Raw genomic sequence first — 23640 nt, 5'->3', positions numbered from 1 at the left:
AAAAACAATACAAGAGAGGGAGAAATCATCAAGATCTAAGTTCACAGTAATGATGGTAATTATGCTTTAATAATGCAATTAGATTTTTCAAGCGCACGCTGATAGCATAGGAATAACTGGCGAGGTATGGAACTGGTCAAGATGAATGGGGAGATTTCAGAGTGCTGGTCCCAGGGGATTTCCATTATCCCCTATTCTGTATATTACTGGAAAAGGCCAGTTTTCAAGCCTTTACATATGCTGATGACTTATCATTGGTAAATGTTCTTCCTAAGGCAGCAGAATGCATGTCATTGGTTAGCACTTGGATGAATGATAATCGTCTCCAACTTAATGAAGAGAAAACTAAATTCTAATTGAATTTAGCGATAATACACATTTTCAATTAGGTACCAAAGTATAATTTAGAAAAAGCAATTCACATCTTAGTTGTTATCTTTGATTATAAATTATCTGTTGACTAAAAATTGTTTTGGGATTATCTGGAAAATTAAGTAAGATTTGAAAATATCTACATCAGGATCATGATTGCTCATTTTCAGCAAATGATTAATGTTTTCCAACAATTTACTAAAAAGGAAACAGACAATCCAAAATATGGCCATTTGCCTGATTTTTGCCTTAAAACTCTCAGATCATATGTCACCTTTTTACATGATATTTACACATGCTCTCAGTTGAGGATCGGATTGTGCTTTATTTATAAGATATATGGTTTATTTGATCTGTAGACCTGTCTCCGCTAAAATCCATCTTGTTCAATATTTCAGTTTATCATCTTTTCTAAGGTCTTTCAAGTCTTTCTTCTCCTTTATTGTACCCTCCAAAGCAGATAAAATCCCTACTCAAGAAAGCTGTGAAAACCTATTTATTTAGGAATCATGATACAGAATGATCAAGTCAAACTTTGTGTAATTTGATCTTTTCATGGAACTTCCTAGATCAGTGGTTCCCAACCCTGTCCTGAAGGACCACCAGGCCAATCGGGTTTTCAGGCTAGCCCTAATGAATATGCATGGAGCAGATTTGCATGCCTGTTACTTCCATCATCTTTTTTTATCTCGTTTCTTTCTATTTATTACCCTTCTCACTTTGAAAGTCTTTAGGTCATAATTGGGTGCCTATATGAGATTGATGTACAAATTTTGCTCTTAAAACCTTTGGATGGCCCTCATGAAGGGAATGTTCTCTGAACTCTTACCATTGGTGTAGAGTGGTTTTCGGAAGGGGTATCCTTTGGACAAGACAACAGCAAGAATTAAATACTGGTAACCCGACACCGAGAAGATGACCGTATTCTCATAGTTTGGCAGATTCAGAGGTGCTATCACAGTATCATTTAAAGGTATGAACCTAAGAGGAGAAAAGAACAGAGATGGCAGATCCTCCCTTCATGCAATACTTTGACATTTCACATCTTGCTTTTCTACGGCTTCCCAATCATGTCCCAGTGACCCCATAGTAAGCAGGATTTTCAGGATATCTATTCATGAGCTAAGTTTAAGTCTCCAATATTTGTACATTTCTGATCCAAGGATAATCCTGAGAACCCTATTGGCCGTGAAGTAACAAAGATAGTTTTAGTAAGGAGCCCTTCACAAGAAACATAGAAGACCTCTACGGATAAAAACAGAAAACGTGCAAGGAGCACAAAATTTAACCAGTACAAACCGCAGCCACTACCAGATAACTTCACTCCACTGGGAGAATTGAAAGAAAGCATATTGCTGCCCTTCGGAAACAATCAAAGCTACCATTCTTTCTATTCACCTACACCAGATAAGGAGAAAGAACACTGCAAAAACACAAAGCAATGATAAGCACTTGCCAACGTTTAATAAAGCATAGAAAGCAGCGACAGGCAAGCTAAATCTAAGATTTATGATCATTTGGCATATTACATTAGTATTTGTGGATCGCTAATATTTCCCAATAGGAGTTCACAGTGATATGTTAACTTTGTTAGAATATTGGGGTCAAGGGCTGCCATACGATGCATAGAGAACAGCGTGCTACTCAAATTCCAGGCTTGACATCCGTGCTCTCAAAGCAACATGGAGGCAGGCTAGCTTCAAATACCTAAGAGTGCTCTGGCCAAAGATTCCTTAGGTGCTTCAGGATGTCTGGCCAATCCAGCTAACCTAAGGATAGATGCAGGTTCATTAAGGGGAAGGAACTCTTAATGATGCAAGAAAATTAAGTCAGCACTCCAAGTCTTTATTTTTTTGGCTCTTTGGATTTCTCCACTGTGAACAGGTCAATTGCAATTAGCCTCTCTTAAGAGCCAAGATGTAGCTCCCTAAAACTTCACAGCTACCTGCATTTTTTAAATCAGCTCGTCTCCCCACTTTAGTCCAACTACAGCAGTGAAAGGATCCTTCTAGAATCTCATCTACATACGACCCTGAATCTGACCACTAGGTGTCATGATTGTACAACAACAGAGACTAAACTCACCCCCAGGGCCTCTGCTGCACCATCACATAGAGAAGAGGAGGCTGGGTTTGTGAATTATGCACAGCACTGCCACTAAGCTACTGCACTCACCAGGTTTGCGAGATGGTGATGAAATAAGCCAGGACTTGAAAGATAATAAGCAGGAAGGTTTGGAGAAGAAGGCTGCCCAGCACAGCTATGCTGATCAGTGTGCCCTGGGGCTGCTGCGTGCCCAGCTCCTTTGTTGGCCCTGTCTTGCCCATCAACACTGCCACCGTGGTGGTGATGATCAGATCAAAAAACAGAAACTGAAAGTCACTGAGGTTTGTGTTTACCTGCACAAAGAGAAAAGATATCTTTCTAGGTGAAGAGCCAACAAGGAAAAACACTAGCTAGAGACTGACTCTCTGTGGCTCCAGAGTGAACACATGAGCAGGGATGGATGAACAAATATAAATGATAATAAAGTGAATCTTGGTTTTTCTTATTACTTAGAGCTTTTTGGACCCCTGTTCAATTGCATAAATTAGATAGTTCCAAGTCTAATAGATGCTGGCACTGTCATCTCGAAGCTGGGACGTTGGATCATTTAGTATACTATTGTCCCTCGATACTGCAGTTTTGGAGGTCTATTTGGGATCAAGTAAATCATTTATTAGAGAATCCAGTGGCTTTATCGTATGATACTATTTTATTTGGTACACTTATGAGAGCTAAAAGTCAATTATCTGCGAGAAATAAGAAGCTACTTTTTGTAATGACAGGGTAAGCCATGCAACTCATTTTAAGAAACTGGAAAAACTGGGATAGGTTGAGCTACACATTCTGGTGGGAATCTCTATGTTATACCTTTAAAATGGAGCGTTGCATGGCCATCCAACGGGGACGTTACAAGAGCTTTATGGATGTTTGGGAGCCATTGGCTAAATTTTGTAAGGAGGAATAAATGAGTTTTATTTTATAGACATGTAAACATCCTGGGAGGGGGGGGGAGGAGGAAATGGAATGGGAACTTGATTTAGGGATTTCATGAATAGTTTTATTAAGGTTTTATTTTACTTGTATATCAGAGGATAATATCATTGTACAATGAAGTCTGTAAGTTCCACTGTGCTTGTTTTTAAGTATCCATATTTGGGAATCATTTGTTGTACAATTGTAGTTGAAAAACTTAATAAAGAATTAAAAAAAGAAAAAAAGAAACTGCTTACCTTTAAGGGGGGGTTCTCCATGGACAGCAGAGGAACGCAGACACACACTAAGGTAATGTCATCTGATAGAGCTCAAAGAAATCCAAGTTGTTGGATTTTTTTTAAGGATGGGTTAGGGTGGGTGTGGCTGCACTCCTCTTATGTCTAGGGAGAAACTTTATTAGAAGTAAAAAATTCACTTTCTCTGTAGACAAGATAGGGGAATACAGGCATATTCTAAGTTAAGGACACCATAATTTCTGGGATACTAAGAACATAGAAAGATGAATGCAGATAAAAAGCATATGGTGTATCTAGTCTGCCTATCCATATCCATGCCATCTTCTATCCATTACTCTCCCTTAGAGATCCAATGTACTTAACCCAAACTTCATTAAAATTAGATATATTTTCATCTCCACCACTTTCTGTGAAAAAGTATTTTCTGAGATTACTTCTGAGTCCATCCACTATGTCCTCTCCTTCTAAAGCTTCCTTTCAATAGAAGGAGGCTCACCTCATGTACATTTATGCCATGTAGGTATGTAAATGTCTATCATATCGCCCCATCCTGTCTTTCCTCCAAAGTGTACATATTGAGATCTTTAAGTCTGTCCCCATACACACCATTTTAGTAGCCTTCCTCTGGACCAACTCCATCCTTTTTATATCTTTTTGAAGGTGCAGCTTCCAGAATTGTACACAATATTCTAAATGATGTCTCTCCAGAGTCTTATACAGAGGCATCAATACCTCCTTTTTCCTACTGGCCATACCTCTCTCTATGCAACTTAGCATCCTTCTAGCTTTTGCTGTTGCCTTTTCAACCTGTTTGGCCACCTTAAGACCATCACTTACAATCCCACCTAAGACCCACTTCTCTTTCGTGCACAAAAGTTCTTCACCCCTTAAACTGTAACATTCCCCTTGGGTTTTTGGAGCTCAAATGCATTACCCTGCATTTCTTATCATTAAATTTTAGCTGCCATATTCTGGACCATTCTTCAAGCTTTGCTAGCTCTTCCCTCATGTACTCCACACCATCAGGGGTGTCTACCTTATTGTAGATTTTGGTATCATTTGCAAAGAGGCAAATCTTATCAGACAGCCCTTCAGCAATTTCACATTCAAAAATATTAAAAAGAACAGGCCTAAGAACTGAACCTTGCGACATACCACTGTTAACATCCCCTTCCACAGCGCAATGTCCATTTACCACTACTCTGTTTACATTCCACTCAACCAATTCCTGACCCAGTCCATCACTTTGAGGCCCATTCCAAGAGCACTCCGTTTACAGTCATGTGAAAAAATTAGCATACCCCATGAAATATTCAGTTCTTTCTTAAAAAATGTTCACATATCGATGTCAAATCTTTTTTTTATTTATGTAATTGTAGGTAAACAACAAAAATTTTCCTTGATTTACTCATGAAACAAAAGATAGCATTACCCCCTTTGGCTGAAATAATTGCAGTGAGACGCTTCTTGTAGCCATCTACCAGTCTCTGACATATTAGTTTCTGAAACATTCTCAAGCAAAGGTTTATCCTGAAGAAAATTCTCTAATTGGGATGGATCCACAAATATAACCTTATTATTAGCATAAGATACTAAACATTTGCATGGGAAACTAAGAAAAAAAAGAAGCTCTCACAGCTGTAGAAACTGTCTCCTCCTAAATTGCATTTGCACTTAATTGTTGACCATAGAACAAGGACTGCTTTTTAGCAAAATTCAATTTAAAAATTCCGACTTAAATGCAACCAACAGAGTTGCTTGCTTAGCTATATAATCCTTAGATGCCTCTAGAAATTGAGAAATAGTCAAACTGAACAATTTACCCCTCTTCAACAATACATTTGGAGCTCCTGGGAATGTAATAAACATTATCAGGTGTAAAGGTATCCACCCGAGTATACTGAAGAACGTTCTCTCGTATACATCTTCAGCAGCTCCAATGGGGCTAAATAATGAATCTAAGGTTCTTAGTTCTGATTAAATGTAATAATGGACTATCTTTGGATATTTGATCTTGCTGACAATTGCAGCGTAGACACTGAAGAGTCTAATCTATTTTCCATTAAGGCCAATCGAGTCTCATGTTCAGTTCCTTTTGTAAATTGGCAGAGCTTAGAGACAGAAGCTTGCAGTGAGGTTTCAATTTGGTTCATCAGCAACCAAACATCAACAGAGCTTATATTTGGCCCGGATGACATTTGAACAGGAGATAAAATCTGTATATTAGTCATTCCTATGTCATCCTTAGATGGATCCAAAGGAGAGCGATTCTTCCCCATGTTTGAACAATGAATCAACTCTCACTTCAAAATTTAAAGAGAGGTAAGTAGATTTACCCTATCATCAGGAGGTACAACCGAAATTGGATGCAGATGACAGTCCCTCGGTCCCATTGCAGAAGATCTTTGCTTTTCTTTTCTCCATTTCTTTTAGAAATAATAAAATCCTGCTCCTCGAGGCTCTGAAGGGGCTCAAAAGGGGCGTGCCCTGCCTCTTTGGACTTGTGCCATGGCTTGATGTTATTTATAAAAGGTGAAAGGGCCTCTCTTCCTGGCTCTGATACTACCAGCTGGCCACAGGGGTGCCTGTTTGTCTATCTCCAAGATGCCCTCCGAATCCAAACAGCCCTGATATTTACTTCAATGTTTACTGACAGGATCACTAGGCTATTTTTGTTGTGAAAGCCAGTCTATGAAGATAGCAGGAAATGAGAGGAGGGCATGGCACGATGGTCCTAGTTTGGCAGGCCTTGTACTTCAGGGCCTTCAGTCAAAGGAGGCAATAAGACAGCTTGTTGTGTAGCTTTTCAGCCTTTTCTCCTATTCTCTGCCAATCTGAGCCCTGAGGGGGAGCAGTAATGTGAAGCAGCATAGGGGGAGAAGTCAGTTGACATGTCCAAAGTGAAAGTGTTCACTGAGGAGAAAAATCAAAAGAAGCATGAAGGAAAGTTCTGGCATGCCTGGAGGACAATTAAGACTGAGGCAGAACAGGAACCACTGCACACAAATACCCGACACACAAGGCTCATTGGATGACGTTACCTATGTATGGCATCAGGGCCACATACAGCCCCCAAAGTCCTCAAAAAGTCAGCTGAAATGCTGTAAATGTGTTGATTTTAACCTTCTTCACTTGGCATAGTAACTCTCTTAAGTGTGTTACTCAGGTGTCTCATTTATGGAACCTGCTACTGTTGACAATCCAAAATAAAGTGTGTTGTAGAATTAATTTTTATGTTTAATAGCCGGTCTGAACAAGCAGGTCAAAGCACTTTACAAAATTAGTGGCACGTTTAAGCTTGAAATTTTTGGGGGGGCCTTCAGAGCTTTCTCATATTCACATGAAAAAGGTTGGTGACCCCAGACTTAGAGTCGGTGCCTCTACCCTCCCCTCGTCTACAGAGAAATTGGGGTTTTTTCCTACTTCTTACAAATGAGAACATCTACCGCTTCCTCATCCTGGTTTGCATGCAGAATCACAGCGCTCCTCCCAGGTATCTCACTGGATCAGTGGCGTCGTGAGAGTGAGTGACGCCCTTCCAGCCCCTCCCCTGCTCCTTCCCTTCTCCCGGACCTCTTCAATTTTCCTGGTGTGAGCAGCATCATGAACTAGCTGCCCACATCGTGTCTTCTCTCCCTCTGTCACTTCCTAGGCCCGGAACCCGGAAGTGACGTCAGAGAGAGCCGATACCAATTCGGGCAACAAGTTTGCGATGTTCCTTGTGCTGGGAAAATTGAAGAGGTAGGAGGGAAAGGGAGGGAAGAGAAGGGGTGCACGTGCATGGCAGAGGAGGGTCGGGAAGGATGACAGGTGTCAGCGCCCTCATCAAGAAGGCGCCTGGGGTGGACCCCCCCCCCCCACCGCCTTATTAGGTGGATTCTCCCAGTTGGATTTGTCTGAGGTTTTTACACATAATGAAGCTGAACTTCCTATTTCAATGTGCTTTTTTAAAACACTCCTGCGTCATAGCCTGTAACCTCTTCCTCCCCTGCGAGAGGCCATTTACCTGGGTAAGTCTGCAGTTTGAAAACTGACCACCTCTTTCCTGGATAAAACTACATGGCAAGTACTAACATGTATTCAATTTTATGCAGGCAAAACTTGTGCAGCTTCAGTGGCAAGGTTAGGTCTGGGAGGAAATAAAAGTACCTAGATGAGATGTTCAAATCTACAAACATTATTTTAAAGGACTTTTTTGAAAGAGACAAGGTGTTCTTTATTTCCCTCTGAGAATAGGTGCAAAATTTGCAGGGAAAATGAACCATCAACTTTGCCTCTCTGTGTCTACTTTTGAAGTGTCTCAAAAATACCACAAGTAGTGTGAAATAAACACAGGCCAGGAGTGGTAAATATTATCCACTTCTCTCTGCCCACAAGGAATACTTACAGTATAGAGGATGAGAACTGACACAAACTGTGTGAAGCTGTACAGTGCCATGTACTTGAAAACCACAAACGAAGTGGTCAGAGAGCATCGACCTTCGCTGCAAGAAAGAAGAGAAACATCAGTCAAAGGCATGCAGCTAGCCGAGGGGACCTGCGGCCAAGACCAAGCTGGGCACGATTAAGCATATGGAGTATCTGCCCAAGCCCAATTCTTAGATGACTGTTAGATCCAGTAACCTCTTTACTGTGGCTCGGACTCAGACTGCCTTCTCTGGCTTTCCTGCTGAAGAATCCACAAACAGGTCTGAAGGGGATGAAAGAACTCAAGCTTATACCCAGCAGTCTGATGTGATCTTCGCCCATGCCTCCCAGAAAGCTGACAACCTCCCTCCCATACTGTTTCCTGGGGGCCACTTAGCACCCACAAATCTCTGTCTCGAGCCTTGAAAAGATCGCTGGACTGAAGGTCCTCCTGACTTTCCAAGTACTGTCAAAAGTGCCTAGAGCCATGAAAATTAGCTCAACCTGATCCCCTAGGGGCCCTTGGTCTGCTGTCTGGTAAAGACTTTGGTTTACGATCTTGCATGCTGGCTTTAAGTTTGTCCAGACCTTTACCAAAGAGCAATTGACCCTTTAAAGGGCAATTAGCTCAGCATAGCCTTAGAGGATGAATCTCTTGCCCACTGTCTGATCTAAAGCATTCTATAGGAGGAAAAAGCATATTCAGGAACTTTGCTCAGGACCCTGAAGAGAAGCCACTGTAAGCCCCTTGGCACATCAATGTTGAAAAGTCTCCCATACTTTAGCATAGGGTCTTGGGCTCTGATTCTGGCTGGGGGACAGTGAGGCTTAAGATATGATTTGGGGAGGGGGCCTTGCCCCTCCAAACAAGGCATGAATTGTCCCATTCCGTGCTGGGGCATAGGACGATTCATTGCAGCCAATTCAGTACTGAAACAGCCGCATTGAATTGTCCTAGACCCCCCTAACTCTGCCTCTGGAATACCCATCAACTAACCGGTTAGAGCGGTCATCAGCAGCATTGAATATCCCCACACAAGCAATCTAAATATCGACCCCTTGCTGTTTTCTTTGACCTGGATCTCAAGAAAGCAGCTTCTCAGATCTCCTGAGATGGCTTGTGATATGCAACATATAAGCACAGAACTGTACATTTAACAGCTCTAGATAGCTATGAAGAAGAAACGGTAGCTTATGGCTCACCACAGAAACTCTGCAGGAGTCTTTCCTATCTCCATATACTATCCTTCTTAGACTAGAGCAAAATAGACAAAGATATGCCTTTGGGCTACAACTCACCGGATAACCATGGGGACACATTCAATGTTATCTACTTTGGATGTGAACGGTGAGGCTACAGAAGCTTCAGCCTCGGAGAGAGAGATTCCCACGTCGGCAGCTTTCAAAGCTCCAGTGTCATTGGCTCCGTCTCCACACATTCCAACACAGTACCTGTAAGGGCCAGATCAAACATGGTGATAGTGTTTATTCATGAAGAAGTGGGACCAGAGACAACTCAGGCAGACAGGTGAGACAACACCACAGGGAGTTTTGCAGATGTTCCAGATCCTTCCCCCATAACGCTGCCTGATATGAAAAAAGATTTTCATGATGCTTTTTAAATTTACATCCTCTAACAGGCGGAAAAACAAAATTCAAATGTGAATTTCTCTTGTGTCTGTTGGTTGCAAAAGAAAAAAAGCTCAATTATATATAAACCAAACAAAGCTTTGAAGCAGAAGCAACCGAACTTAAACTTCACCCATGCCTCCATTGGTAACCAATGCAGTACTCGATAGGAGGGTGTTACCCAAAAATCAACCTGACCGCTGCATTTTGGACCATGCGTAATCGCTGCATATCCCTCTGGGATTGCCAAATAAGCAATATTACCATATAAGAGACCGCATCAACATTCTAAACGATGAAACATCAAAATATGCCCTAATGGACCAAAGCTTCCAGAGAGTAAAGAGAAGCCATGTTCCTTAAGACTTTCACAATGTCACTTAAAACACACATCTTTTCTGCCTGGCCTTTGAGGGTTTCAATTTCGGAACTGTGGAGGATCAAGAAAGAAAACTATTGAAGCATATATCTCCTTTGTATTCTGTAGTTTTCAGTCTTTTGTTTTCTTTTCCATAACTTACTTCAGGTCCTGCAGACTGTGCACCAGCTGAGTTTTCTGCTCAGGAGACATGCGAGCAAAGATCGTGCCCCGCACCAGGACCTGTCAATACAATGACATTGTCATTGCACAAGGAACTTGGTTATATCAAGTCAAACTTACGAGAAGATACCTAAAAATCCCAGAGACAATGTGTGGACAGAGAAAAAGGAAGTGTGTGGATCCCACTGTGAACAGTAGCACTTTACCATAAAAGTCTTATATTTATTTATTCTTAATCTATCCAAGGAACTAGTATACATAAATCAACTGAGTAGGATAGAGCACTTGGCACAGCTGTCCCCAGGATCCCCATCTGGGACCCACTTCTATATTATAAACAGACTCCTGGAACCTGCCACATTATAAAATGACTCTAAACTCCAGGTCTAGATGTGCTGCTTTTTCTACTGATAATGAAGCTGTGGCTCCAACATGTCATTGTCCTGCTTTGATTTTCTGTTTAAGTCGTCAACTTTGTTGCATATTCTTCTGGACCCAGAATCAACTATCACAACATGTAAGGAGAGACCAGCACAAAAGCAGAAAGATGCAAAGGCACAGCAGAGCAGCCTACCTTTGGCATTAAGTCAGGAAAGTAGTCACAGACAGCACTAAAGGATTTCCCATTCAGCGCAAAGTGGTACAGGCCAGGATTTGAGAATGTCACCTCCTGTTGGTACAATCCCTGTAATAGAGACACAGCAAACATGTTTCAGGGTTCTGCTTTTCTAGTGCATCCACATTAACTGCTCTAGACAAACCATGGTTGCATTTAGAATAAGTGGCATTAGGTGATACCCCACTTAGGAAATGTCTCCTGAGCTTCTTTTAAAGATCTTCACAACAGACTGAGCCAGGTGGATCTTTATGTCAAAGTGTTATTAGAAACTTGGTATTGGGACAAGACCAAATACTTTTCTCTGATCATTTCTTCCCATAAGCTCAGTGCAGGGCTTTATTCCTGTAAGATTGGAGCCTGTGTATAAACGATGGGTGGCTCTTGGTCTGAAAACTCTTGGCTAAGTGTAGGAGGAAGGGACAATTCTTCCTTTTGAGGATCTACAGGAGGAATATGGACTTCCTTTGAAAGACTACTATTTTTATATCCAACTTAGAGACTTTCTATGCTGAAAGGCAGAACAGAACTTCTCCTTGCAGGAATGACAATGGAACTGGCAGTACGGACTGGAAAAGGGCAAGGAGGGATTTCGTATTTATACCAAGCATTATTACTCCAACAGAATCCACATAATGTGATTTGGAAGACAGAATTGGGCAAATCACTTGATCTTAAGAGTTAATGGAAAACATACAAAACTATCGCTTGACGAAGTGACAGGGAGATACTTTTAAAATCAATAGGAGGAAATATTTTTTTCACTCAGAATACTTAAACTCTGGAACACACTGACAGAGAAGTTAATGTAGATGGTTTAAAAAAAAAAGGTCTGGACTCATTCCTGGAGGATAAATTTATGTGGATAAATTTATTTAAAAATGTATATACCGCATAATAACTATGCAGTTTACAAAATTACATGCACACATATTTAAGAAATGCTAAACATGTTTCAACAAGACAAACGCAAGAGGACATTAACTAATGGTATCATTATTAAGATCTTCTTACTGAATGATCTAAAATGTTTACTGATTGTATAAATTTTGTTTTTGTATGTTTTTAGTTATTTTATGAATGTTGCTACTTGTAAGCTGCCTAGTAATAGGCGGTTGAGAAATTTGTTAAATAAATAAATTGTCTGTTATTGAGACAGACATGGGGGAAGCCACTGCTTGCTCTGGATCGGTAGCATGGAAGATTGCTACTCTGGGGATTCCACGTGGAATGCTGCAACTCTTTGGGGATTCCACGTGGAATGCTGCAACTCTTTGGGGATTCCACGTGGAATGCTGCTACTCTTTGGGGATTCCACGTGGAATGCTGCTACTCTTTGGGGATTCCACGTGGAATGCTGCAACTCTTTGGGGATTCCACGTGGAATGCTGCTACTCTTTGGGGATTCCACGTGGAATGCTGCTACTCTTTGGGGATTCCACGTGGAATGCTGCAACTCTTTGGGGATTCCACGTGGAATGCTGCAACTCTTTGGGGATTCCACGTGGAATGCTGCTACTCTTTGGGGATTCCACGTGGAATGCTGCTACTCTTTGGGGATTCCACGTGGAATGCTGCTACTCTTTGGGGATTCCACGTGGAATGCTGCTACTCTTTGGGGATTCCACGTGGAATGCTGCTACTCTTTGGGGATTCCACGTGGAATGCTGCTACTCTTTGGGGATTCCACGTGGAATGCTGCAACTCTTTGGGGATTCCACGTGGAATGCTGCTACTCTTTGGGGATTCCACGTGGAATGCTGCTACTCTTTGGATTTCTGCCAGGTTCCTGTGGCCAGGACTTGCCACTGTGAGAACAGGATACAGGGCTAGATGGACCATTGGTCTGATCCAGTAAGGCTGTTCTTGTGTTATAGAGAATGGATATAAAATGTATTACAGATGGTATTATACTCCCACTAGACTTCAGCGCATCTATGGAACAGGGGACGAGTTCTGCTGGCGACAATGCGGCCAGAGAAGTGGTTTTCAATATATTTGGTGGACATGTCTAAAACAAACTTTTTTAGAAGAATGTAAAACAGCCAGTCAGTCGGACTGTGAGCGAGCACTGTCCCATTTAATGGAGCGCTGTCTGCTAAACTCTCCAGTTCCAAGCTTCACAGTGCAAGAGCATAAGACGGCTGCTCATATTTTTATTGCTTTTCTGCAGCTTGGAAGCAAAAGTCTCCTCTGGAACTTAATACTGTGTTATTGAAATTGACAGCACTTAGAAGGAACAAAAAAGTTTCATTTCATAAAATATGGGATGTGAATTCTAAATGGATAGAACTGAGGAATTGTTAAAAAGCTGGACAAGAACTTTGGTGCTGTTCTTTGGATGGACCACACAAAATAGGGTGGGGGAAGGGGGATATGTTTTTCTGGTTTGCTAGATATACTTTTTATGTTGTTTACTGATATTCCTGTGCCACAAACACAAAGGCTGACAAAAATTCTAGTGGATACAAGAGCGCTGAGGATAGGCTGGGAGGAGAGAAATGAGATTGACAGGGACAGACTTGGAGAGGAGGTGGTAAGGAAGGCTTTGGGAGTAGGAGAGCATGGTTGGAGGGAAGAGAGACAGTAATTTGCTTTCAAAAGTTTTGAGTCTCCACTACATTTTTTTTTTTTAATGGAGGAGGGAAAGGAAGGCTCTGAACATCTAAATCCATTACCAGAACCTGAGATAATATTCATCGTTTGTTGCTTTTTTGACTACTGAAGATGGTAAGATGTCATCAGATCGGCTGGAGCTCATCCCTAATGTCTACTGAGTGACCTAATGCCATTACCACTCCTGGGAGCAGAACTAGCACTGCAGGCCTAAGTCAGGTGCCTATCACACTTGGCCTCTTACCGATTTCTCATATTCCAACTCATTGAAAATGGAAATGTTTCCATAATTACACATCTACAGTTCAAGGGCTTTTCAGTGATTTGAAACTGGGTGAGAAATAAATCAGATAAAAGAATAACAGATCAATATGAATTATATATATAGTTATGTATGCTTTCACATTCGTTTAGTGAACTGGGTTTGATTCCCACGGTGTCCTCGTATGAGGTGCAATGTGGATAAGTGCAAGGTGATGCATGTCGGTAACAGAAATCATACGCACAAATAAAGGATGTCTGGTGCTGTACTCGGAGAGAGCCCCTAGGAAAGAGACTTGGAAGTACTGGTAGACAAGTCAATGAAGCCGTCCGCACAATGTGCTGTGGTGGCGAAAATGGTGAACAGGATGCTAGGAATGATTAAGAAGGGGATCACAAACAGATCGGAGAAGGTTATCATGCCGCTGTACCGGGCCATGGTGCGCCCCCACCTGGAATACTGCGTCCAACACTGGTCGCTGTACATGAAGAAGGACACGGTACTACTCGAAAGGGTCCAGAGAAGAGCGACAAAAATGGTTAAGGGATTGGAGGAGTTGCCATACAATGAGAGGCTGGAGAAACTGGGCCTCTTCTCCCTTGAAAAGAGGAGACTGAGAGGGGACATGATCGAGACATTCAAGATATTGAAGGGAATAGATTTAGTAGAGAAAGAGAGAGATTGTTCACCCTCTCCAAGGTGGAGAGAATGAGAGGGCACTCTCTAAAGTTAAAAGGGGATAGATTCCATATAAACGTAAGGAAGTTCTTTTTCACCCAAAGAGTGGTAGAAATCTGGAACACTCTTCAGGAGGCTGCTATAGGGGAAAGCACCCTTCAGGGATTCAAGAAAAGGTTAGATAAGTTCCTGCTAGACCAGAACATATGCAGGTAAGGCTAGACTCAGATAGGTCACTGGTGAGCAGACTGCTGGGCACGATGGACCACTGGTCTGATCCAGCAGTGGCAATTCTTATGTTCTTATGACTCTGGGCAAGCCACTTAACTCTCTATTGCTCCTGGTACAAAATATATACATGTATTTATAATATGTAAACCATTTTGATTATAATCACAGAAAGGCGGTATATCAAATCCCTTTCCCTAAACTATTTTGAAAGCTACAAAGCAGAATCATTCCTGCAAACAAAATCAATTCCATAACATGAGACATCTAAACTCACAGTCTTGATACCACTTTTATTACTTACACAAATAAGAGCACTGAAAAATAGCTCTCTACTTCAGACAGGCATGGGAACCCACCTCTCCTGTCCTTTCCTGCCCCAGGCTAGGTTCTGATGGTATGAATTTGAGTGTGGCAGGCTTGTTGTACATTGGTGGCGAGGCGCTTACAAAGACGACTCGTTCACTCTGCTCCACCATCCGACAGCTCCTCGCAACGTTGACTGCTGTTAGCATATTGTCTCCTTAAAAGACAGAGGGGGGGGGGGATTAATGACAGTTTAGTTTGGTTTCATTTAATGTAGCAACTTGCTATACCACCTTCCAATAATTCAATCACTCAACCACTCTAACACAAAAAGCTATCTGAATCCTGAGGGTCAGGCGGAAGAGCTGAACCTGCACCTTGAACTGGCCTGAGCAGGGACAGAAGTTACTTCTCTCTAAGGGCACATTCATTTCTCAGCAGTTCAATAACAATGACACAGAGGAACTAAGATACTGCAGCCATTCCAATTCCTAGCTCGACCTCAAAGTTCCTGAAAAATGACTGCTACCTCCCAGAATTTAGAGCCAGATAAAAACCAAAGATGTTTTCCAATTACAAGAGACAGAACAAAGCTATTCTCTCTTACAAGCTTTGGCCTCCTCTCTCTACCACCATTATGATGGCAAGGACTTTGGAAAATGGTAAGACTACAAGCCAAGCCAGAGAGGATCAGTCTACCACCAAAACATGCAAAATCTCTTTCCTGTGACTTGACGTCCGAGGACAGTGCTATGGTCTGAAGTAAATCTTTCTTCGTTACCTGTCACCATGACAGTTCGGATGTTGGCACTTTTCAAGACGTGAATCACTGGTGTGGTCTCCAGTTTTAGAACGTTCCTCATCACTAAGAACCCTAAGAATGTCATGTCACTTTCTACAGAATCCCTGAACAGAAAGAAAAAAAGAAAACATGGGTTAAGTGCCACGTTTCTTCTGCCTGTGCTGTAAATTAATGAGGCAAAGCAACACATTCTCCTACTCCAGGGGACAACTGTAGTGTCAGAAGTGGAGGGGGGAAGGAAGCACCAATATATCATACTGCTATAGCAGCAAAAGAGGGGAGGACTTCATTTTGATTGGGGGATTTAGCTTATCAAGGCGAGAACATTCAGGAACTAAACTAAACTTTAATTTTATAGACCAAAAAGGTGCTCGACTTGTAAGTATAGAACAGTAGGTATTTCACTGACCTAGGAGGGAAGCTTAAGTGACTTACTCAAGATCACAAGGAGTGACAGTGAGATTTGAACCAGGCTTCCCTAAGTTGTACGATCAGGGAGTATTGACTTGTCCAGAGTCCCAAGCAGCTGCAGAGGGAATTGAACTCACAACTAGAGAATGACAGTCCCGCCGAAACGGTGACAAAAAAAAAAAATCACCACGATTACGGGGACAAGGCCATTCACCGCCCCGTGGAGCGGTGAATGGTCTTGTCTCTGCAGTTAAAAAAGTGAGCATGCGCGGTGAACAAGCGTGCGGTCCAGCAGCCCCTTCTCTCCCGCCGGCCGTGCATCTCCCTCCCTCTCTTTCCTTTACCTTCTCTTTGTGGCGATTTCTATAAGGCTGTGCGTAGTATTGCAGCCGGAGCCTTGAAGTCGCGTTGCATGTGGCTGCTGGAAAAGTCTCCTCTGACACAATTTCCTGTTTCCTGTTGCATCGGAGAAGACTTTTCCAGCAGCCAAAGCAACGCAACTGCAAGACTCTGGCTGCAATACTACGCATAGCCTTACAGAAATTGCCACGAAGAGAAGGTAAGGGGAAGAGAGGGAGGGAGATGCATGGCTGGCTGGCGGGAAGGAGCTGCTGGACCACGTGAATGGTGCTGGGGGAGGATGGAGAGAAGATGCTGAAGCAGCCTGAAGGGAACTGGGGAAAAAAAGAGAGGGGAGAAGACGCTGGGAAATGGGGAAGAGAGAGTGGGAAGAAGACGCTGGGAAATAGGAAAGAGAGAGTGGGGAGAAGACGCTGAAGGGAAATGGGGATGACAGAGTGGGAAGAAGACGCTGAAGGGAAATGGGGATGACAGAGTGGGAAGAAGACGCTGAAGGGAAATGGGGATGACAGAGTGGGAAGAAGACGCTGAAGGGAAATGGGGATGACAGAGTGGGAAGAAGACGCTGAAGGGAAATGGGGAAGAGAGAGTGGGGAGAAGACACTGAAGGGAATGGGGAAGAGAGAGTGGGGAGAAGATGCTGGAAGGAAAGAAGTCAGTGATGCTAGACTATGGGGGAGCGGAGGGAAGAAGATGGGTGCCAGACCAATTTGGGGGGTGAAGGGAGAGGCACAGTAACAGAGCAAATGGAAGGCGCAGAGAGAAGACAGACAGTGGATGGAAGGAATTGAATGAGAAGATGAGGGAAGCAGAAACCAGACAACAAAGGTAGAAAAAAAATTTCTATTTATTTATTTTGCTTTAGGATAAAGTAGTATATTAATTGTGTTGATAAAAATTTATAAACAAAGCCCTACCAGCTGAACATCTCTTTCTCTAGTTCAGCAGCTAGAACTTTTATTTATAAGGAAGGAATAAGCTAAATATTGCAGTACTGAGGCTTGTATGGATGCTGCAGGGACGGGGCGGTGAAGGAGATGGTGGTCTGGGGATGGGACAGTGACAGGGATAGAATTTTTCCCCATGTCATTCTCTACTCGCAACCTCAGGGTGCTGAGGCAGCTGCTCTAACCACTAGGCCACTCCTTCACCTACTTTCAATGTCCACTCAAATGATGCCCAGAACATGCCACAGGCATGACATGAGTAGAGACTTTTAGAAAATCTCTATTTGCATGTGTATGCACAGTTGCTTGTGTAAGCTAGCTTTTTACACGAGTAAAGACACTTATTCTTTCTAAACTAACCTCATAATATACCTGCGGAAGATCTATTATCCTCAAAAGCAGTTGACTTTTTCAATGCCAAGTCCAAGTTATTGCTACTCTTATGTACCAGGGCTGGACACATGCTGCATTTAATGTTTTATACAGAATCAGGAAGAGTGCAGGAAAAAAGCTTTGACCTTCCCCCATTGGGAAGAAGCCAATTTTGGATACTGTAGATCCTGAAAATTATTGCATTAAGTCCTCTGTTTAGAGAAACTAATAAAAGCAATAATAAAGTGTTTTTATTCACCTTGAAGTTTTGGGGGGAGGATAAATATTTATTGGACCATTACTACTATAGATGGAAAGGACATGGTATAGAATTCCTGCTAATCTGGGGGTTGAACTCCATCCTAAAGGATTTGAATGGGTGTCAAAATGTGTCAAGGAAGGGCCCAATATTTAAAAAAAGAGCTTAGCTCCTAAATTAAGATTCCTAATGTAGTGACCTATTTTCAGACAAATTACCTACAGCCGCTGCGTGAGCGGACTGCTGGGCACGATGGACCACTGGTCTGACCCAGCAGCAGCAATTCTTATGTTTTTATCAGCCTAAGCTTTGAGCTGGACATCAAACATAAAACTGCTGATCTACTATAAGTGATCGCTAATCTGTCATTAACGTCATCTGTGTTACCAGGTTTTTAAAAAAGGTTCCAGGGGCAATCGAGGAAATTATAGACGCATAAGCCAGACAAAACAATAGAAACTATTATAAAGAATAAATTTACTGAACACATTTGCAAATATTGTTTAATGGGACAGAGTCAACATGGATTGAGCCAAGGGAAATCTAATCTTAATTGACTTAATTTCTTAAAGGAGTGAACAAACATCTGGATAAAGGTGAGACAATTGATGTACTGCATCTTGATTTTCAGAAAGCATTAGAGAAAGTTTCTCTTGAGAAGCTACTGAGAAAATTAAATACCTAGGGGATAGGAGGCAACATTCTGTTATGGACCGGAGGGTAGGAGGATTAAAAGGAGAGAGTGAATAGTGGAGTGCCCCAGGGATCTGTACTGGAACTAGGACTATTTAACATATTTATGACAGGAACACGTGAGGTGATTAATTTGCAGATATCGTAAAACTATTCAAAGTTGTTAAATCAGTGTGAGAAAGTGCAGGAGGATCTTAGGAGATTGAAAAACTGGGCATCCAAATGGCAAATGAAATTGAAAGTAGACAAATGCATATTGGGAAGATTAATCCAAATCCCAGTTACTTGATGCTCGGTTCCACCAGCCAAAAAAAAGATCTAGGTGTCATTATGGACAACACGTTGAAATCTTCTACTCAGTAAGTGGCAGCAGCCAAAAAAGCAAATAGAATTCTAAGAATTATGAGAAAATAAGAAAGACTATTATAATGTCTCTGTGTTACTCCATAGTGAGCATCGTGCAATTCTGACTACCCTATCTCAAAAAAGATGTAGCACATTTAGAAAAGCTTCAAAGAAGGTCGGCCAAATTGATTAAGGGAATTGAACTCTTCTCATACAAGGAAAGACTAAAGAGGTTTGGGTTCTTCAGCTTGGAAAAGAGGTGGCTGAATTGATTGTTTTCTTTTTCAATAAGTAGAAAGACTAGGGGACAGTCTATGAAGTCACATGTTAATACTTTTAAAATGAATAGGAGAAGCAGACTTCCTAGGACATCAAGCCGCATTGTGGTATAAATTATTATCTGGATATTTAAATAAAAAACCAAAAAGTGGTCTAAGAGGCATTTGGAGCATTGAGATTAAGCAACAAATTACTGCATCTCAATGGCCACGAATTTGGTCTTGGAGAATGAGATGTACAGTGTCAGCATCTATGAGACAAACATGGTTATTTTTGTTACATAGAGTGTTTTGGACCCCTGTACGTTTGCAAAAATTAGATAGTTCTAAGTCCAATAGATGCTGGCATTGTAATCTGGAACATGGGACATTAGATCATTTACTTTATTATTGTCCCCATATTAAAATTTTTTGGAATGCTATTTGGCCTCAAATTAATGAATTGTTGGAAAATCATGTAGCACTCTCATATGATACCGTATTATTTGGAATGATGATGAGGAAAAAAAGTCAAATTTCACCAGAGAATAACAAGCTTTTATTAGTCATGACAGGGGTTGCCATTCAACATATAACCAACAACTGGAAGAATCATAGTAACCTTAGTTATACATTTTGGTGGAATACAATTTGTCATATATTCAAAATGGAAAGAGCAATAGCAATACAAAGAGGGACATATCCTAAATTTATAAAAATATGGGGGCCATTGACAAAATATTGTAGTGAATGATCATCAGTTTTTCTCTTCTTCTTTTCTTTTTCTTCTTTATGGCACATCAGGAGGGGTGGGTAATGGAAATAATATTACATAATATGTTATATAATGTGTATATGATGATTGGAAAACAGTTGAAGGGTGGGTGGTGGGGGAGGGGGTAAAAATATGATTAGAATATTATGTAATAGATATAAAAGTGATATTGTGTAATAATTTGTTGTAATTTAATATTTTGTGCACTTGCTGTAAAATATGAAAATGAATAAAGAATATAAAAAAAAAATAAAAATGAATAGGAGAACTTTTTTCCCTCAACAAATAGTTAAGCTCTAGAACTCGTATCTATAATCTGTCACTAAAAAAGTCACGGGGTAAGCCACTATTTATCTCTGTCACCTGGACTGGGCCACATGGACCATCGGTCTGCTCCAGTATGGCTATTCTTATGTTCCTGAGGGCAAATCTTATGATGAAAGAGAAAGGTCTGACGTCCGAGTTCCTCAGGGCTTTCCTTAAAAGAGCCCTGCAACGATTCTAATTGTTGGAGTTTTAGGAGAAAACTACCACCACGACTACTTATTTCTATAGCGCTACCAGCAGTGCTTCCTGGGCATCCATTCAAGCCAGAACTGTTTGTCTTTTTGCTTCTGGGGATATCTGCATCAGCACCGAGTGTTCAAACTCTATTTCGATCATGTAACAGAATGCTATATATCTTTGTATTGGTTAAAATTAGAACATCAAATCCTTTAGAAATAACTGGTCACAATAAGGCACAAAACACTTGACGGATAGCATTCTGCCATATGAACCACAGCGCATGTTGCGCTCGGTGACTCGCGATGTAGCTGTGTCTAGAGCTCGCATGTTTTCGTGTGGTGGGTCCTCGGGAGTGGAATAAGCTTCCAGGATATTTACGACAGCAAAGAAGTGCGAGTAGTTTTAAGAAAATGTTGAAGAAACACCTCTTCTGTAAGATGAAATATGGGACTTGATTGACAGTTTTTTGATGCGAGGCGCTGGTAGCCTCTTTGTCATTTTAGAAGGCTTTACATTATTATTATTATGTTATATTGATGTTCGATTTGTTGTACTCTATGTGATTCTGTTTGTGTATGTGCTCTATTGTTACCCACTTGGGAAAAGCGGGGTAGAAATGAAATAGAATAAATACAATTTGAATGTACCATAAATGTTAGTGCGGCATCATTTTTTTATATCGACTATGAATGGTATTTTGTTCGTATGTTAAATATAAGGTTTTTTGGGTTGTTGTTTTTTTTAAGATTGGTGGATTAGAAGTTTAAAGTCACAGCGCAGCAAGGAATGTGCAGGATACCTAGAGTTAAATGAGTTAGGAGGGGACATACGATGGTGGAAGCACTGCAAATAAAGATGCAACACTTCCTTCCATCCCTAAATCAAGTTATATACTGTACCTTGTTAACTGCTGGCCATCCTCAAAGCTCATGATAGTGGGCAAGGTTTTACAAGCAAAGCCCAGTACTCGGTATCCATCGCTGGTGTAGTGTCGCAACATTTCAGAGAAATCAGCAGGAACTAAGCAAAATGAGGAAGATGAATGATTTACATCAGTACACAACTAGAAAACTAACACACACCAGATGTGTCATATAGGGTCACATCGAGCCCAGAATCCTCTCTCCAAAAGTGGCCAATCCAGATTAAAAGTATCCAGAAGGATCAAGGAATTCAGATTTAGGAATAAGCTGTGGTCCCAATGCTACATGGCTAATAATGGCTTCGCAGGCAGAGGATCAACAGTGTCAGGATAAGGAAATATGAGAGGAGGAGCAGCACTAAGAGAAAGCCTTCTTTGCTTGCTGGATTTATATTATAATAGTCTCCATTTTGCTCTCCATCTCTATTCTATTTGCTTTTTCTGACCACGGCAACCTGGGTTGAAAAGTTCAACACAGGATATCTATGTCCAAGTAGCAGAGAGGTGCCTATTTAAGGCAAGAGAAGTGCCCAAGACAGACTCCAATGCTGGCACACTTTTACATCTACTCTGAAGCTGGTGGACATCCATCTGTTTTTATAAAATGCAGATCAGTCAATGCTGCACACAAACTATGCCCCCAAGAACACCTATGTGTGATCTGATTGATTGACTTGATGTCCACAACAGCTAGACAGGAATCTCTAAGCTCTGTCAGCCATAGAAATTGGGGCTTGTCCACATTTCCTAAAGCAGAGTTGTCAGGAGCTCAAACTGTGGCGGTGGCCAAAAAAAGCAAACAAGATGCTAGAAATTGTTTAAAGAGGGATGGTTAACAGACTAAGAATGTTATAATGCCCCTGTATCGCTCCATGGTGCGACCTCATCTGGAGCATTGTGTTCAATTCTGGTCTCCTTATCTCAAGAAAGATATAGCGGTACTAGAAAAGGTTCAAAGAAGAGCGACCAAGGTGATAAAGGGGATGGACCTCCTCTCATATGAGGAAATACTAAAAAGGTTAGGGCTCTTCAGCTTAGAAAAGAGACGGCTGAGGGGAGATACGATTGAAGTCTACAAAATCCTGAGTGAAGTAGAACAGGTACAAGTGAATTGATTTTTCAACCCGTCAAAAATTACAAAGACTAGGGGACACTTGATGAAGTTACAGGGAAATACTTTTAAAACCGATAGGAGGAAATTTTTTTCACTCCGAGAATAGTTAAGCTCTGAAACGCGTTGCCAGAGGTTGTGGTAAAAGCGGATAGCGTAGCTGGTTTTAAGAAAGGTTTAGACAATTTCCTGGAGGAAAAGTCCATAGTCTGTTATGGAGAAAGACATGGGGGAAGCCTCTGCTTGACCTGGATCGGTAGCATGGAATGTTGCTACTTTTTGGGATTCTAGAATCTCGTTACTCTTTGGGGTTCCGGAATCTTGCTATTCTTTGAGATTCTGTATGGAATGTTGCTACACCTTGGGTTTTGGCCAGGTACTAGTGACCTGGATTGGCCACCGTGACAATGGGCTAGATGGACCATTGGTCTGACCCAATAAGGCTGTTCTTATGCTCTTATGCCGAGCTGTAACGTGCTCAGTTCATGCTTAGATTGTGAGTCCACTAGTGACAGAGAAAGTACCTGCATTATATATCTACAGCACTGCGTCCATCTAGTAGCATTATATAAATGATGAGTGGTAGCAGCAGTAGCTTGCTCACGGGACTGGCGCAGAGGCAGCACTTTCGGTTCCTGAAAGCTGTGCTTCAGGTCATCTGGATGGACTGTGGATTTCTACAGCTGGCAGGATTTTAATTTGGGGAGGGGGTAGGATATGGGTGGGATGTCTAATGTCCACCCATGGTCACCACAGGTCCTCCCCCCCAAACAGTTACTCAGGGTACATTACAGCCCAATACGCCACTAATCAAAGACATCGTCTTATGCCTCCGAAAGGGGATTAAATGCAAGAAACTCCTACAGTATTTGGGTTTCTGCCAGGTACTTGTGACAATAGTGAATGAATTGGCAATAGTGAATGAAGACCACTGGTTTGACCCATAAAT

The 23640-nt window shown here is 41.6% G+C and overlaps 1 protein-coding gene across 6 annotated transcripts in view; it reads right to left on the bottom strand.

Moving 5' to 3' along the window:
* ATP13A2 (ATPase cation transporting 13A2) overlaps positions 1-23640 on the bottom strand; it is a 90755-nt gene that overhangs the window by 7761 nt on the left and 59354 nt on the right. For 5 of the 6 annotated variants that reach the window (XM_033921913.1, XM_033921912.1, XM_033921911.1 and 2 more), the window contains 9 exons: positions 21558-21678; positions 15712-15836; positions 14984-15147; positions 10799-10909; positions 10205-10284; positions 9354-9506; positions 8035-8131; positions 2548-2771; positions 1202-1353 (listed from right to left, as the gene is read on the bottom strand). In XM_033921913.1, coding sequence (XP_033777804.1) covers positions 1202-1353; positions 2548-2771; positions 8035-8131; positions 9354-9506; positions 10205-10284; positions 10799-10909; positions 14984-15147; positions 15712-15836; positions 21558-21678 — 1227 coding nt within the window. Of the gene's footprint in view, positions 1-1201; positions 1354-2079; positions 2142-2547; positions 2772-8034; positions 8132-9353; positions 9507-10204; positions 10285-10798; positions 10910-14983; positions 15148-15711; positions 15837-21557; positions 21679-23640 lie in introns of those variants that run through there. The other variant, XM_033921917.1, reaches the window with a different exon arrangement.

The sequence above is a fragment of the Geotrypetes seraphini genome, chromosome 15 (genome assembly GCF_902459505.1).
Source record: "Geotrypetes seraphini chromosome 15, aGeoSer1.1, whole genome shotgun sequence".
In the NCBI taxonomy this organism is placed as follows: Eukaryota; Metazoa; Chordata; class Amphibia; order Gymnophiona; family Dermophiidae; genus Geotrypetes; species Geotrypetes seraphini.
The sequence above is the reverse complement of the archived record's forward strand: the minus strand, read 5'-3'. Positions and strand labels throughout refer to the sequence as shown.